The sequence below is a fragment of the Perna viridis genome, chromosome 1 (assembly GCF_037379345.1).
Source record: "Perna viridis isolate PV_CMFRI_1.1 ecotype Kerala chromosome 1, ASM3737934v1, whole genome shotgun sequence".
NCBI lineage: Eukaryota > Metazoa > Mollusca > Bivalvia > Mytilida > Mytilidae > Perna > Perna viridis.
Window position 1 is genome coordinate 6,192,486 of NC_142445.1, and position 16,940 is coordinate 6,209,425.

The window sequence follows — 16,940 nt, forward strand, 5'->3', positions numbered from 1 at the left end:
CTTCCGTCTGTATGAATTTCATCTAGATTATATTGGCTCTCAATAGATGGATTGATTTCAAATTTGGTTGGTAGCTTTATATAGATTGACATTGAAAGCATTTTTTGTTGCAGTCAGATATCAACTGTTTTTTGGGACTTAGCCATTTTTATTATATGGAATGATAGAGAAAATTTTAGTCACACAAATCTCAGCTTTAAATGAATAGATTGATTTCAAATATGCTGTGTGGCTTGTACAGATGAGACATTTGTTATAAGTGATTTTGGTTGCTGTATGACTGGGGGTATACCTAGCACGACACCACATGCTACTTCCTGTACGAGTGGGGATATTCCTAGCACGACAACGCATGCTACTTCCTGTACGAGTGGGGGTATACCTAGCATGACAACACATACTACTTCCTGTATGAGTAAGGGTATACCTAGTACAACAACACTTGCAACTTCATATTTCTGTTTTAATCATAAGTGAAGGGTTGATGTAACTGTTTTATACACACTGTATTCTTTTTATTATTTACAACAGATCTTTGTACAAATTCTTTCTTTTATACTTGTATTTGTAAGAAAAACAAGTAAAAATGATGTTAAACTTATAATAATTGAGTGTAACAACACCTATTATTGTCTGACGGCATAATTTTTAATGCTGATAGTTTAATGATTTATACATTAAACTTTGTAGAGGAGAGCCAAGGAACAGTGGACCAAGGTTTAATGTTTGCACAGACACAAGCTTGTTTGGGTATAGGAGAGACTCAGACCACAGGTAAATGGTTTTCATAAGTATATTCCAATTTGCTTTGTTTTTTTTTTTTTGCATTTGTACAGTAAGAATGAAACCTATCTTTAATGTGTGAAAAAAAAGGGATGTTTATCATCAGATTTTCTTTCTAAACTTTACATTATTTACAAGAACATCTAGAGGATAAGACTATACAAATTCTTTGGTAAAAAATAGAATTTTCAAGTCATCAGGCAAGTAAACTGAAGTCATCTTACATGTGTGTTTTACTGTTTTATGGATTATTATATTGGTTGAGTGGTGATATGTCGTGGATTACAACATATACATTATAAGGAAATATATTGTTGATATGTTGATTTTTTTTATACTCGGCGTCACATAAATAACATACTGTTAAAATTTGAATAAAAATATTTTCTACGACTTTATTGACACCAACCGTCGTTTAAATTGTCTTAAATGACTTGCTCATTCGTTTAGCCAAACAGCTTCTCAAAAACAAGTCGCTTATTAGCTTAAATCATGCGTAACAAATCCTTACGGGAAAATCCCATACTAATATCCGCCATGTTGGTTTTTACGGGACGATTTGTTTACAAACGAAGTGCGTAAGTTCCCGTCGAACTCCGGTGACAATCGTCTGCTTGATCAACTTCTCGGTATTATACGTTGTTCGCGTAAAATAAATCCGAGATATCCGAAATAACGCCGAATTGCATTCTGGGTTCTTCGGTTTTTGGACAAACCATTTAAACGTAAACAACATCTCCTAGCAACCCGATCACTGTAAACATGGCCGACTTTTTACAATGTAAATATTGCCACCTAGAATTAAAATCTGACCGGAATTTAACGATTCAATGTTTAGGGAGAAGCCGTTTGGCTAAACGAATGAGCAAGTCATTTAAGACAATTTAAACGACGGTAGGTGTCAATAAAGTCGTAGAAAATATTTTTATTCAAATTTTAACAGTATGTTATTTATGTGACGCCGACTATAAGTCTTCATTATCTTCATACTTAGATGATTCAGAGCCTGAAGAATCAATATTGACTGGGCCTACACAAGCCTTTACTGATGTCAGGTATGGAAATAACTGTTTTTCTGACACTCCAATTTCTATTTTGGTTACCTCATTTCTGTTGAATTATTTAGTGTAGCAAACCTTTAGTCATTTTCTGATAATAAGACTTGTAAGTGACCCTGTAAATCTATGAGAGTTCTGAGCTCCAAATCAAAAGCCCAGGAAGTTGTTATTCATAGAGTAAAGAATACAATCTTACCAATGAGTAAATAGTATAATAAAACTGTAATACTTAACATTTGCTTAAATAATATCATATGATGGAAAGTTTTGATAACTTGCATCTCATTAGAATCAGCAATAACAAAATAAATACAAATTGGTTTTCAGTTATGATTACTGGAGAAATTCAAGATAAAAAATGGAGAATGGAACTTACAAGCCCACTCATGAATAAAAAAAAGATATAATGCACTGGTGCAATTTATTCTACTTAAATTTATACCTTGATACATTTCAAGTTCTTACTTTCAATAAGTATAAAAAAAACTAAGCTTTATTTAGTGGTTACATGAATATCAATCGTCATGGAGAGGGTTTCTATGCTGTAATGTTTTAATGAATTTATCATCAAGACAGTATTGATTGTGGCTACTTCATTGCATGTTGTTAAAAGAAATTTTATTAACATTTTTTACAACATTTCTTGTGTATTTAATTTCCATGTTCAGCATAAAACTAATGTTTTACAGGCAAAATGAACCTACTCAGACTTTTGTTGCAAACAGTGACACTGAGGAAGAAGATTCTAAAAAGGTTAATATCACATGATTTTAATGGCCTTCTATGATACCAATTCTAGGGTTGACATAAAAACTGCTGTGTCCATTTATTCATCTGTTTAACAATTTATCTGTGTACTTTATAAATAACTCTTACAGTTTTTATTTTTTTAAGGAGATATAATGGGAGATAATCCAGTATGTTCAGAATCTGAAGTTAAAGTGAGGGAATTATTGTAAGAACCTGCTCACAGTATTGTAAACATATTTTGAATCAGAATTTACCACTTTTCTCATTGTAAATCTGTACAGTAAATAGACAAGCTATCTCTTTAATCTTCAGATAAATTTTGACTGATTATGTAGGCAACAGAATAGTGTGAAAACCACAAATCAATTTTTCTGCCTTAAATATTGTAATTGAAACAATAGTCTGTTTGAGTTTTATAAATCTTCAAGAAAAAAAAATTATGGAAAGTTCATTTTTCAAAACATTTTACCTTTTCTATAGTAAATACAAACTCTGGAAAATATTTTTAGAATTTTATCTCAACAAAGAACTGTCCTATTAGGCTTATTTTAGTTAACATTTTATATACTTCTATTATTTTTTGTATGCCTAAGTATTGTAAGAGTGATTTAAATATTCAGGTGGATGACTAAGTCATGTTATTAAGCCTCACAGAAGTGTATATTGAGCATGTTCCATGCATGCTCACCAACTATCCCACAGTTAACACAAAAGGGGCTTTTACTTTCTATTTTCAGAATGAACTCCAGTATGCGTCCACACAAGCATACTTTGGTGATGAGAGTGTAATTCAGGACACTCAGCAGCCAAAGGTAAGTGTTTCACTAAGTTTTTGCTTGAATACAAATAGATACACTAACTGATTTTGATATCAAGGACAAAGTTAATAATATTCAGAGGTAGAGTAACTAAAGCACTTCACTTTAGCTTTAATTTGAAATGAAAAAAAAAATTAAAACTAGAAGACTTTAGGCGTGCTCATTTATGATTTCAGTAATTTCTTACTCGGACACTTTTTATATGCCCATCTATATAGACAGGACGTATTATGGTATTCCGTTGTCCGTCCATCTGTCCGTCCACATGTCGCGCGATAACTCAAATTTGCTTTTACGGATTCAAATGAAATTTTAGCACAATATTATTAACGGAAGAAAGCTCCCTTTTGGATTTTGAAGAATTTTTTATTTGTCGTTCCAGAGTTACGGAACTTTATTCACTTAAAAATTTATATTATTGTCAAATCTGATGTAATAACTCAGCTGTATTGATACTATTCTTGATACTTTGCATACAGTTTTATAGACATGCTAGATTATGGTTGTATAATGGTATACCATTGTCTGTCCATCCGTCCATCCACATGTTGCAAGATAACTCAAATTCGCTTTTACGGATTCAAATGAAATTTTAGCACAATATTAATATTCATGGAAGAACGCTTCCTTTCAATTTTGAAGAATTATTTATTTGTCGTTCCAGAGTTACGGAACTTTATTCACTTAAAAATCTATATTGTTGTCAAATCTGATGTAATTACCACGACATAAGATTGCTGCTTACTTACAGTTTTGAAAAGCTGTACTATATTGGGACCAACAAATGACTTCAATTCTACAATATATTTGATTTTTATGAATACTGACAATTATCAGAGTGGTACCCTAGAAACTTATTATTCTGACCACAAGGCAATATGAACTTCCTTACAGTAGAAGTAGAAGGAATTGTACTATTAACTGTAGGTCTTACCTCATAATAATATTATTACATAATGAATTATTTGTCCAGTTTTCAATTCTGTAGTTTATTATAGTTTTATTTAGTTCAAAAACAAAGAATCCCTTTTAAATGCTATTGTATACTTTCATCATGTCAAACAGTTGTAAGATCATTTATACTTTTTGCATAACTGAAGAAAAAACTTTGCTCACTATATATACAGACTAATTTTTTGGTAATCAGAAATCAGGTTATTGTTTTCTAAAATTTATACCATCAGCTATTCTTACGGACGGGCGTATCTTGCGATCTTAGCGCTGTAGGGGTGGGATTGATCTCTTTCTAATAACTATGTACTTACAGGATGATATGGTAGTGGAAAGTGAAGAGGAAGAAGATGTCAGCCATTTATTCACAAGTTCAACCTTGGCCTGCGACATTGATGACCTTCAAGATGAATCTGATCAACAAGTTGTTGCTGATGAAACAGCTGACTTTGACCAGCCAACTCAAGCAGTGCTAGATGATGCCACACAGGCTGTTGGTGATGATGGCACCACTCAAGCAGTGGTTAATGAAGATGCCACCCAGGCAGTGGTAGGGGAAGATTCTACCCAGGTATTGGCAGTCAATGATGCTACGCAGGCAGTTGCAGAAGATGCCACCCAGGCAGTGGTAGGGGAAGATGCTACCCAGGTAGTGGCAGTCAATGATGCTACACAGGCAGTGGCAGGAGAAGATGCCACCCAGGCAGTGGCAGGAGAAGATGCCACTCAGGCAGTGGCAGGAGAAGATGGTACACAGGTAGTTGCAGGCAATGATGCCACACAAGCAGTTGCCTGTGATGAAGATGATGGAGGAGCTACTCAAGTTTTTCCTGAAGAAGCTGTGACAATTGAAGATAATCCAACTCAGATTGTGCCTACCAAAAATCAAGCAAATGAGGTTGTTTTCAATGATGCCACTGTTGCAGTTGATATTGGAGAAACTGTAGCAGTAAGTGATGATGTAACTTTGACTGTGATTCCAGATGCTACAGTAGCTGTTCAGGAGGAAACTGTAGCTGTTGTAGATGATGCTGCAGTAGCTGTCCCTATTGATGCTACTATGGTTATTGATACTACCACTGTTGCAGTACAAGATGATGCAACATTGGCAGTTCAGAGTGATGCAACAGTTGCTGCTCAGGATGCTGACACTGTATCACCAGTGCTCGATAATTTTGATGGGGATTATGTGCCAAGAAAGGCAAAAGGTAGAGGAAGGCTGAAGAAACTGCAGGAGGAACTTGATGAAATCAAAAACAAGAGCAAGGGATGCAAAAAAGCTTGCATTTTATCATCAGAAGACCAAGCACAAAGCAGCAGTCAAGAAACTGATGATGGCAATGTCAGGAGGTCGGGTCGAGCAAAGCGGAAGAGTTTTAGGATGGTAGAGATGGAGGAGAGTATGGATGATATGAAAGGTATAGACAAGGCCATACGTAGAGGTGAGGATTATAGTCCAGAGTCTGGTAATGACAGTCCAAATAAAGACACTAAAAACAAGAAAGCCAAAAAAACAAAGCTGGACCTACAAGCAGACTCTTCTGATACAAATGTTCAATCCTCATCTACAGATACAGTTCAACATAGATCTGATGTTCCTCCATTACCTAAAGAGGTTGTAGAGAAAACAGAAGCAGGATTCCTCATGACATTACCAGCATTACAAGATAAAAGTATATCTATCTTTTTTAATTGAAACGATTTCTATAGTATTAATTAACTTACTATATAATAAAATATATCATACCCCTGCTTTGAAGGAGAGAGTGGGATAAGATGTTTTACCCTTGTCCATGTTTCCATCTAATAATTTTTTCCTTCACAGTTTTCTCAGTAAATACTCATCACAGCAGAAAGTTGAAGTTTTGTTGCACTTTTCTCAGCAGCTACTCGTCACAGTGGCTTGAAATTTTGACACATTCTTCCTGTATGCACGCCATATATTGGGAACCATTTCCAGAAAAATTTGAGAACAGCTTCCTGTTAACAAGGACTTTGTTTATTTTCCTTATATCATGATTGAAAGCGGTGGTATAATTACTGAACCATCACTCACAGATTTCTTGTTTTCATAGTGTAATTGCAATGTTTCCTTTTTTGAACACATGATTTTTCTGTTTTTTTTTCTAAATTTTTACCATCATATTTATATTTTGACAGATCAGCAAGTCACTGAAGCTACTCAGCCGTACACAATGGATGTTGACCTCCCTAAACCAGGAATGGAGGAGGCCCTACAGGCCTATACTATAGAGGTGGAAGATACCACAGTACCTGAAGAAGAGTCAGTTGATGAAGAAGGAGATGTGACACCCCCTATTGAGGATGTCTTGGCAGCTACACAGCCTTATAGTAAAGAGGAAGAAGTTGGTAGTCTGTAAATTATTATTTCAAATGAGTTTTAATGTATTGTGTTTGAGCAAAGTCTAATTATCTGATTTATTCAAAAAATTAATTAACATCCTAATGCAAAGATTGATAGTGTCCTGGTTTATAAGTTTCTAAGAAAATTGTGTGAAAGAATATAACCAGGTGACTAAAATTAATTCCAACAATATCCATATAAAGCCTTGGGGTCACTGTAATTATTTGATTTAAAAGTTTCACTATTTATCTCAGTAGATTATACTGTACTATCAAAATATTGGAGAATATATATAATTTTGTGAACAATTTTTCAAAACTCTTCTCTTCTGACATTACTGGACCAATTAGAACCAAACTTGGCATGAATGTTTCCTAGGATATTCTGCATAGAACTGTTATTGGGATTTTTGATCTGGTTAAAAACATGGCTGCCGTTACTGAAAATACAACGTAGGGGTCTAGAAGTTTTTCACATATATCTTAAAAAATGTTGATTTTAGCCAAAATCTGACCAGGTAATAGTGTTCAGCATATCTGTAGTCAAATTTTCTAGTTAATGTGTAAAGCCATGTTAGAGTTGTTTCTCTAATTCGACATTTTTTGCATTTTTATTGTTATTTCTTTCAAATATCTCTTCTGAAACTACTGGACCAATTTGAACCAAACTTGCTATGAATTATCCTTTGGGTATTGTGCATAGAACTGATGTGAGGATAGGAATTTTTATCCAAGAGAAAATATGGCTGTTTTTTTTACAAAAATAGAATGTTGCTTAAGGAACCAGGTGTGTGATTCAGGGTCCTTAGAGGCTCTTGTTTTGTTTTGTGTCAGGCAGTGTTAATCCTGTGTTACAGTAATCAGTAATATACTATTGTATGGGAAATTTATTATTAATAGGTGATAGCAGATAGTGAAGAGGTGGATGATAAACCTGCCTTAATCTCTATACCATCAAGATCTCCTCTAAAACCTGCTATAAAGTCACCAGAGAAGAGGAGGGAGAAATCCCCTTCACCTAAACGTGTTCAGTTTGCAGTTAAGAAGGTGAGCTGTACTTTTATATATTATGTAGAGTGAAGATCAATATCTATCTCTTAGTTAAGGTGAAATAGTGTCATTTAAGCTAGAATTTCATTCATGTAAACATAATCATAGCCCACTTCAAATAAAGAGGGTATCCGGTATTCAATTTGAACAGGCATTTTAAAACGAAAGATGGGATAAACCAGGTTTTATAGCGAACTAAACCTCCTTCTGCCATAACAGTTAATTATTTCCGGTATATTTTAACACAAATGGGCAGCATAAAATTGCCACCATTGAAAATCAGTAAAATCAGTAGTCAAAACAGAACAGAAGATATGAACAATAAAAAAGTTAAAAAACAAAAAAAAACAAAACAAAACAAAATACAATAAAATTGATGTAATTCCAAGCCACAAGTTTTGAAATAAGTCTTGAACTTAGTAGGGAAAGTTTAAATTGAAGAATCAAAATTTAAGGTCATCTAAAAAGTCCCTAGATTTTTTTTGGATCCACATATAATTCATGCGAGTAAACAGTTTCACAGTATTTTTGTCTTTCTTTCATTGTGAACAAAATCTTGGTGAGTCGTACAGACAGTTCTTTTGTTGAACAAGTAGATGATCTTTATGTTTAGAACAGAAGTGTATAGAATAATGCTGAGCATATGTGCATTAAGTGTGAATACAGCACTAAAATGAAGGTTAAGAAATTATTTGCCATGAAATAGTAAATTTAAAAGCCAGATTTTTTTGAGCAACTTTATGGATATGTCTTCTATTACAGACTCCTTCATCTTCCACCACTGGTAGTGAAGGTAGTGACATAACTGAATCGAAAAGTCCAACTACTGACAAAATAAAGGAGGCACTCGTCAAAAAGGTCAACAGCAGAAGAAAAGAGGAAGCCAAAGAAGATGAAGCTGATAAGCAACAGCGAGCAATACCTCGGGGTAGGCTGCGAAAAAAAGTCGAAGTACCTGCTAAGGATGTGAGTGGGGACACTGATAAACCAATTAAAGGTAGGGGTAGGAAGATAGCTACTATAAAATCTGGAAAAGAACAAGAGCATGACAAAGAGGATAAAGATGTCGTAAAAGTGGATCCTGAAACTAGTGTTACACAAGATAGGCAATTAACAGTTTCAGAAAAAGTAGAAAAAAAGTCAACCAGAGGTTCTTGTTCTGGTGAAGAAAAGATGGAAGACATTGATACTATCAAAGTTACAAAAGGTAGAAAATCACATGTCACTGATACAATTAAATCAGATCAACTCCCAACTAGGGGTAGGAGAGCTGTATCTACAGGAAAAGAACAATCTCTGGCTACTAGGCAAACATTAGATCAGGCTAATGAGTCTGTTAATTTGATAAATACTGATGATATAGAAACTGTTAAAGAGGAAGAAAAACCTTCTCGTAAAGGAAGGTCAAGAGCATCAACTTTAGCCAAACCAGGGACTTCTGCTAGCAGCATTAAAGAGAGCCCGCAAGAAAGTGACATCGGTGGAGATGCAGAATCCAATATTAAGACTAGCGAAAATAAAACTTCTATTAGTTTAACTAAAACTGAAGGGAAAGTGACAATATCCTTTGACAATCGTAGATCAGAATCTGCTGATATTAAAAAGACTGTTGGAAGGAGGGATAGAGGTGCTAACATGACTGCTGAGGAGGACACTAAAGTAGAGTTAAAAACTAACAGTGATACAAAAACTGTAACAAGGCAAACTAGAAGGGGCAGAAGCTCTGATCAGAGTAATTCTGAAAGTAATGTTGAAGATCAAAATGAAGGTGAAAGTAAAACTGAACCCAAGCAGGGTGGAAGAAGGCAGTCATCTGGTATACCTAGTAGAGAATCTGGTGAATCAGAAAAAGATTTCAAAAATGCAAAAACTGTTGGCAGAAAGGGTAAGCATATTGTGAAAGATGAAACAGAAAATAAAAGTAATAAGGCAGGAACAAGAAGGAGAGGAAGAAGTTCAGGTTTAGTTAAACAAGATAACAAAGATGATGAATCTGAAAGATTTAAACCAACTGGGAGGCGTGGACTATCAGCTGTTGTTGATGACAGTTCCACAGTTGATGACAATAAGTCTGTGAGAAGACAAGGACGACTTTCTAAAGTAGGACAAAATAAAACTGAAGAATCTGATAGTGAAAATAGTCAGGATAGTGATGCAGGCAGTGTTAGGGGTAAAGGTAAAGGTCAAAGGTCATCTCCTCAGCCTCCGAATAGAATAGAATCTAATCCAGGCACAAGTCGTCGTGGTAGGATGTCTGTACAACCCATTTGTGACAATAAAGCCAATGAGGTCATGCCACCTCCTAAGGCTGTGGGAAAACGTGGTCAAAAACTTGCAGATACTCAGTCAGATAAATCTACCTCTGATTCTCAGAGAATTTCTAGGCAATCTAAACAACTTCAACTTACAAACAGTGTAAAGAAGGAAGAAAAAAGTTTCAATTTGGATGATTCTGGTCAACGAGGAAGATCTAGCTCAAGAACTAAAGACTATATAGAAACGATTAATAATGGTGACAGTAAACCTCGGAAAAGAAAACGTGATTCATCAGAAGGTTCTTCAGATAAACTTAGTAATCAGTCATCTACATCGAAACGGGCAAAAAATGAAAAAACAGACAATATGCCTGATTCAAGTGTTAACAAGAAAGCACGAAGTAGAGCTAGTATTGTGGAAGAGATTTATGATTCAGAAGATAAGGACAAATATAATAATAAAAGTAGAACAAAGAAGGAAAATAATAATGAGGATTCTGCAGCAGCAAAAACTGGTTCAAGGAAGAGAGGCAGGGCAAGTGATGAGGTAATATTCTGATAGATATTGTAGCTTCCTATAAAATGAAGAGAAAAAAATCTTGGTGAAATTACTACATGGTATTTTGTTGTTTACTAGTACTACACTGAAGAATTATATAATAGTCACCAGGTAACAACTATATAATAGTCTATTGTTAATCAGATAAACAGTTTACCATCAATTTTTTTTTGTCTTTAAATCCCTGAACTATAGAACTTTTGACAAACCTCAAAAATAGATATTGTGACGGTACTATTGTTCTTGGGGTACCAGTTTTTGTGGTTTTCTTGGGTAGACCAAACCATGAAATTTTGTTTTCTATGGAATCCCATTGATGTGTATACTCAAAACCACAAATTCAAGAATCCATACTTGTGTTTCTTCTGTAATCCATGAAAATTGGTATCCATAAATTAAAGTACTTTCACAGTACATGAGAGTACAGTGATAGTGTCAAAAAACTTTTTTTTTCTTTTTTTTTGTGTCTGCCTTTCGAGAACATGTTTAAAGAAATCTATTGGTTTATCAACTTTGCACTTTAAAGCTGGCAAGTCAAGCAACAATAAGGATACTGTTCATAATCAAATTTCTGTGAATAGTAAGATTTTTCTTCGTACTGTCTATTAATGAAACTGATAAAAAAGAACACTGTATATACCATATTTTGGTGTTTATAGTGTGCATTTATGTATTGTGCACAGTACAATTTTGAAGGTCTAAACTTGTAAAAAAAGAGGTTTTTAGACTTAGGTTGCAGTAAAATTTTGTAAGACAAAAAAAATTGATATTTTGCACTTGATCGGTCAATTTATTTACCTTGATGCTGTATTTCCTATGAAAATATGAAGAAAAGAAACTTATATTCACACTAAAATATCATGTAAACATCAGTAGCTACAAAAATTGGATAATTTTAATTTCGAAGCATGATAAATTTGACACAGGATGTATGAAACGGCTTATAAAAAGAAGTTGGAAAATCGGACATTTCCGGTTTTGGTTGTAACTCAAATTTAACAATTTTTCATTTAAAAACATACTTTTAAGAAAGAAAATTGTAAGAAACTATTAAAATAAGTATCAGAATAATCATTTTCAGCTGTAAAAGGATAAGGAGGATTTGACAAAAAAAGGACTTTACTTTTAGGTTTGTGGTTGTTTTATATATAAGAAGGAAATATTGTACAACCTTTGTTTGAAACATGTTATTAAGTCATTTGAACATGATTTGAAGGAAATATCACTAAAAATTTAATACTTAAAGATGTATTTGATGATTACCAGTAGATAAAATTTCTTTCAGTAAAATTTCACTTCCGGTTTGTTTGTTTACATTACGCAATGTCTTTTCATGTACCAAAATCTTTTAATTTCGTGGCCAATTCTTATGTATTAATGTATAATACACACCCTCATGTTTTGGAAATAATTTCTATGTAAAAATATGCACATAGTACACACCAAAATACTGTACCATATATTGCATTCTAATATATAATTAAAATGTCAGATAGTGGTTTTAGAAATAACAAAAATCTTGATTGTTACTTTTATTGTCACATTATCTGCTGATTGCTTGAAAAACAGACACATTCTCATAACTGTTCATTTTTGGGACAGTTCATGTGAGAGGTTTCTTTTATCGCCACTGTCTTCTGTGGAAGAGATTTTGTATAAAAGCATATTTTTTATGTAAAAATTAAATTATATATTTTTTTTTTCACAGAAAATAAAATAATTATACCCCACACAACAAAGTTGCGGGGGAATGTTTTTGACCCGTTCTTCCGTCAGTTCATCATCAGTTTTCCAGACTTTTTTTTTAAACGCTTGCAGATTATGACATGATTTTTGGTATATAAGTTCACCATGATAAGTTACAGGTCAAGTGTATGTTTTCTTCCGCTACAATGATGTTTACTTTGAATTAACTAAAACTCAAAGAAATCACAGTCTAGAGTTTGAAACTACCGTTCTGAGCAACTGAATTTAGTTAATAAAGGTTTAAAGCCTAAAAAACACTCATATTCCTTTTTTTATTGGGGTCCTTCTACATGTATTTCTCTTAGAAACAAATTTACTAGAGTATCCAACATTTGGACGCGTGGGGTATGTGAGCGCGCTCATTAAGATTCTTTAATTTTAACCAAAATTCTCCCACAAATCGTACATTTTTATGAGGGAGATTAAAAATTTGTCATTGATTTTGTGGGATTCTCCCCATTGATTGGTAGGGTTTAGGTGTGGGATTCTCCCCATTGATTGGTAGGTTTAGGTGTGACATTCTGTCTTGCTGTATTTGTAAAGATAATTGATTTTGCTAATCCTTAGGAAAGTAAAGAAAGCCCAATTAAGAAAGTCAAGGAAGATGTTTCTACACCAAAGAGAACTAGTATTGTAGGAGTCAGCTCTCCATCATTAAGGAGGAAATCATTAGACCCGGCCAAACCAAAGGTCATCTTTACAGGGGTCATTGATGAGCATAGCCAGAAGGTATTCTTGTAATATTCTTCAGATATTTTTACTGAGTTTATTCTATTTTGCTTTTAATCTTTCAGACATTATTACCTTGTACCTTCTGAATAATAGAGAATTGCATTATTTTTTTAATTCATTTGCCTCTGTAAGAAGTACTTTAAACAAATAGCAATACATGTACACTAATGTTAAAGGTTAAAATGATTTATGCATGAACTTCACATTTATAAACCAGTTAAAAGGAAATCAATTGAAATCTTTTTTTTTTTTTTTTAAATCAGTCTTATTGTCAGTCCTAAAGTTTTTGATACAATGAAGCAGTGGAGTAGTTTTAATTATGAAACAAAACTAATATTACCTGCTTTCCCATTATTTTTTCTTGAAGAGGCTTTTTAAAAGAAATTTTTTATAAGTGCTCTTATGATAGTCTTAACATTAAATACTACTTGCGAGTTCAACTATAATGTTCCACTAAATCAGTGATTTATGGAATAAGGTGCTGAATGTTGTATGATCATTTTTATTGTCCAGGTTTTGACACACATTAAGAAAAAGATGATAAAACTCAAAAAATATATTTCATTTAATAAACAAAATAAACAGTCTCATTGAGGTAATTTGCTGGAATAAAATGTTATGAATGCACTGTACTTAGATCTCTGCTGATAACCTTGGTTTAATTGTAACAAGGTCAGCATTCATGTCTGTCACTGATTTATCTATATCTTTTTTTTATAGAATTGGTCAAAATTTGACAATTCAAGTAATACTCCACATCCACTCATACTGTAGGTAAAAAATACAGTAACTATTCTAACTTATGCATTATATATCTCTAGGTAATTAAAGAGCTTGGAGGTGAAATAGCCAGTTCTGTAACAGAGTGTACACATCTTGTTACTGATAAGGTAAGAATTATTATATCAATGGTGAAATTGGAGTACCTTCATATTTTTATATGACCACTGAAAATTTGCTGTCATATTATGGTATCATAGTCATCATCATTATCATCCATAGGTATTTCATATCCAAAGAATAACTTTATTAGTGTATAGATCTGTTTTAAATTGAACTGCAAGATGCCAAACCACTAGAGGAACGCTGGGATTAATTCTTAGAGTTGTAACATGAACCATTCAGAATAAACGGGCCAGGAACAAGCATTTTACTGATGTCTGGACAATTACTTGAGTAATAACAATTGGTTAAACTGGAATGATTTTGAAGGTTGTGACTTAGGAATTAGGAGCCCAAAAGGGGCCAGTGCAATGCTGAGCAAGTTCTGTTCTTTGCCTAATTAAAAATCAGAGCTGTATCAAGCTTGAATGGTGTGTATCATCTGTCATGGTTGACCTCTAGTTGTATCAAGCTGCATACTGAGTTTCATTACAAATAGTAAAATACGTATATTTATTTTTTTCAATAACTGAATCATTGATTTGCTAGTAAGATAATTGTTATTGCTGTCCAGTTTGTAAATAAAATGAATTTAAAATGATCATTAACATTCCTTTTGATTGGAGGTAATTTCTAAGATGTGTATTGTTTCTATGCAGTGGCAATACGAGTTTCTATTCCTGAATTTCAGATAAGGAGAACAGTCAAGTTTTTATGTTGTCTTGCGAGAGGTATACCAATTGTGACCTTACAGTGGATAGAAAGCTGTAAACAGTCAGCCATGTTTGTAGGTAGGTCTTAGTTGATATTTATTTGTTTAGCACATTAGATATACGGAGATATCAGCTGGTGCTAATCAACACTAGTTATCACTAGAAGCTTTTTCAAAATGCTTTGTAAAAGTCATTTCAGTAAATTAATTATAAAAATGGATAGCATGTAGGAAAGTAAACAGAATTGCAACCTGTCAGAGTTAATTTTTGTTTTAATAACACATTTTAATGGTATGTTTATTTATAGACTGTAATAAGTTTCCAGTTAAGGATTCTGTGACAGAAAAGCAGTATAAATTTTCTTTATTGAGATCATTAGAGAAAGCCAAGGAATCGAGTTTATTACAAGGCTACAAGATACATGTGACCAAGTCGGTCAAACCAGAACCTAGTCAGATGGCAGGTATAACAATAGTATTATAGTCAGGGTTGTGTCAAGTTATGATGTATGTATATGTCAACAGGCAAGCTATTCTGACTCTGTGGAGCCATTATATAGTAGTCATTTATTAACCAACTTACTACAATATGTATAGAAATGTCCATCCTTTATGAACCGAAAATTTCGATAACTGGTCATTACGAAACCGGAAATTCCTTTAGCCGGTTAGGAAATCACAGCCATGCATTATGAATTTCAAAACAGGGCATCAATACTGGGCCATTATGAACTAAATCAAAATGGCTTACACTTTTTAAAATAAGTGACAACTTTAATTAAGAGTGACCTAATAATTCAATTATAGATGAGGATATTTAAAGTTGCTGAAAGATGGTACTGGGACTAAATATATTGAATTATTATGTATGTTTAATCTTGAGCTTTAAAGTTACAATTGGGGGAGGGGGGTGATTATTGGAAAAGGCAGCAAAAATGAAATATCGAAGCAGGAGCACATACTTTTCTATACAGAAATGCTGAAGAAAAAAGGCGACTTTCATGTTTAAGTATCAATGCATGGCCTTTTCCATATTAGCCATGTAACATGCCCTTGGTATTAATAATGGCCTTCGGCATTGCCTCGGTCCATTACAGTCATCCTTGGCCATTATTTATACCTCGGCATGTTACAGGGCCATGGAAAAGGCCATACATTAATACTATATTATCATTGCAGAAAATTTTGTTTAGTAGAATAGAATGGTAAGATGTCGGACATCATTAAAATAAATATTTTTACCCAATGCAAAGAAGTTACAGAGGGTATAGCATTTTTGATTAGTTTGTTACAGCTTAAATTTTTGTTCAGTTTCTGACTAACTTAGAGGAAGTGATGGAAGCAGTAAAAGCTGAGGATTGATTTTCATAGAAATCCTTTGAGAAAGGCCAGTTGTTTTTTTTGGATATGCTACAACCTGGGTTAAAGTTTCTTTGTTGTTTTATGACTGATTCAAATACGGGACTCTCATTGACCAAACAGTACTTACCTAAAACATCAAAAATGTCTAGCTGCCGAGTACCATTAGGGAAGGTGATTGATATTTTAGAACATCACAAAATTTAATATTTCAGCAAGATTTTTTTTCAGGAAAATTTCCACAAACATGAAATATTTGACCTTCTAAATATAACATCACCCAGAGAAAAAAAAATTCCACTCATAAAGTAATCCAAAAATTAGATTTAAGCTATATTGCATGTATAGAATCTTCATCCTTCAAATTTATTTGAAGGGTTGTTATCCATAGAGTTTGATTAGAATTGATCACTTTCTGGTGATGAGTGTGGTGTGTGAAATTGCTCACTAAAATTCTGTCATTACCATATTTTCCGGACTATAAGTCGAATTGCCTAAACTTTACCAAAATCGACAAAAAAAAACATAGATAAGTCGAGGGTCAGACGTGTGCATTTATATTGTACGTGTCAGCAGAGATCCGAGTTGAGCGGTTTGTTTTCAGCAGCATATTATTCCAGCGATGTTACTAAGTATAAGATTTCGGAATTAAATGTGTTTTTGTTAAAGTGTACTTTGTCCGCGAGTTCATTTATTTTAATTGAATGGCGTGTCAATTGCCATGACGCCATAGATCATCAGGAATACGAAATCGTAAACATGTCAAACATGGGCAGCCATGTGTGAAAAAAGCAGGAAATTCGTTTGATGAATTGGTCATAATAAAGAGCGGTAATTAGTAAACAATATAACCTGGTACTAAGAAATACAATTAAAAGTAATTGTTACCTGCAAATTTGGTTGCAATTAGCAATTTAGATA

General features: G+C 33.5%; 1 protein-coding gene across 4 annotated transcripts in view; it reads left to right on the forward strand.

Annotated features, from left to right (window-relative positions):
* The window catches only part of LOC148627004 (uncharacterized), a 35,512-nt gene that overhangs the window by 10,851 nt on the left and 7,721 nt on the right, over window positions 1-16,940 (forward strand). For 3 of the 4 annotated variants that reach the window (XM_088565376.1, XM_088565366.1, XM_088565385.1), the window contains 12 exons: window positions 691-774; window positions 1,778-1,838; window positions 2,531-2,594; window positions 3,329-3,403; window positions 4,677-6,033; window positions 6,521-6,726; window positions 7,625-7,771; window positions 8,537-10,576; window positions 12,902-13,063; window positions 13,888-13,956; window positions 14,640-14,739; window positions 14,969-15,124. In XM_088565376.1, the coding sequence (XP_088421502.1) occupies window positions 691-774; window positions 1,778-1,838; window positions 2,531-2,594; window positions 3,329-3,403; window positions 4,677-6,033; window positions 6,521-6,726; window positions 7,625-7,771; window positions 8,537-10,576; window positions 12,902-13,063; window positions 13,888-13,956; window positions 14,640-14,739; window positions 14,969-15,124 (4,521 nt within the window). The remainder of the gene's footprint in view (window positions 1-690; window positions 775-1,777; window positions 1,839-2,530; window positions 2,595-3,328; window positions 3,404-4,676; window positions 6,034-6,520; window positions 6,727-7,624; window positions 7,772-8,536; window positions 10,577-12,901; window positions 13,064-13,887; window positions 13,957-14,639; window positions 14,740-14,968; window positions 15,125-16,940) is intronic. The other variant, XM_088565393.1, reaches the window with a different exon arrangement.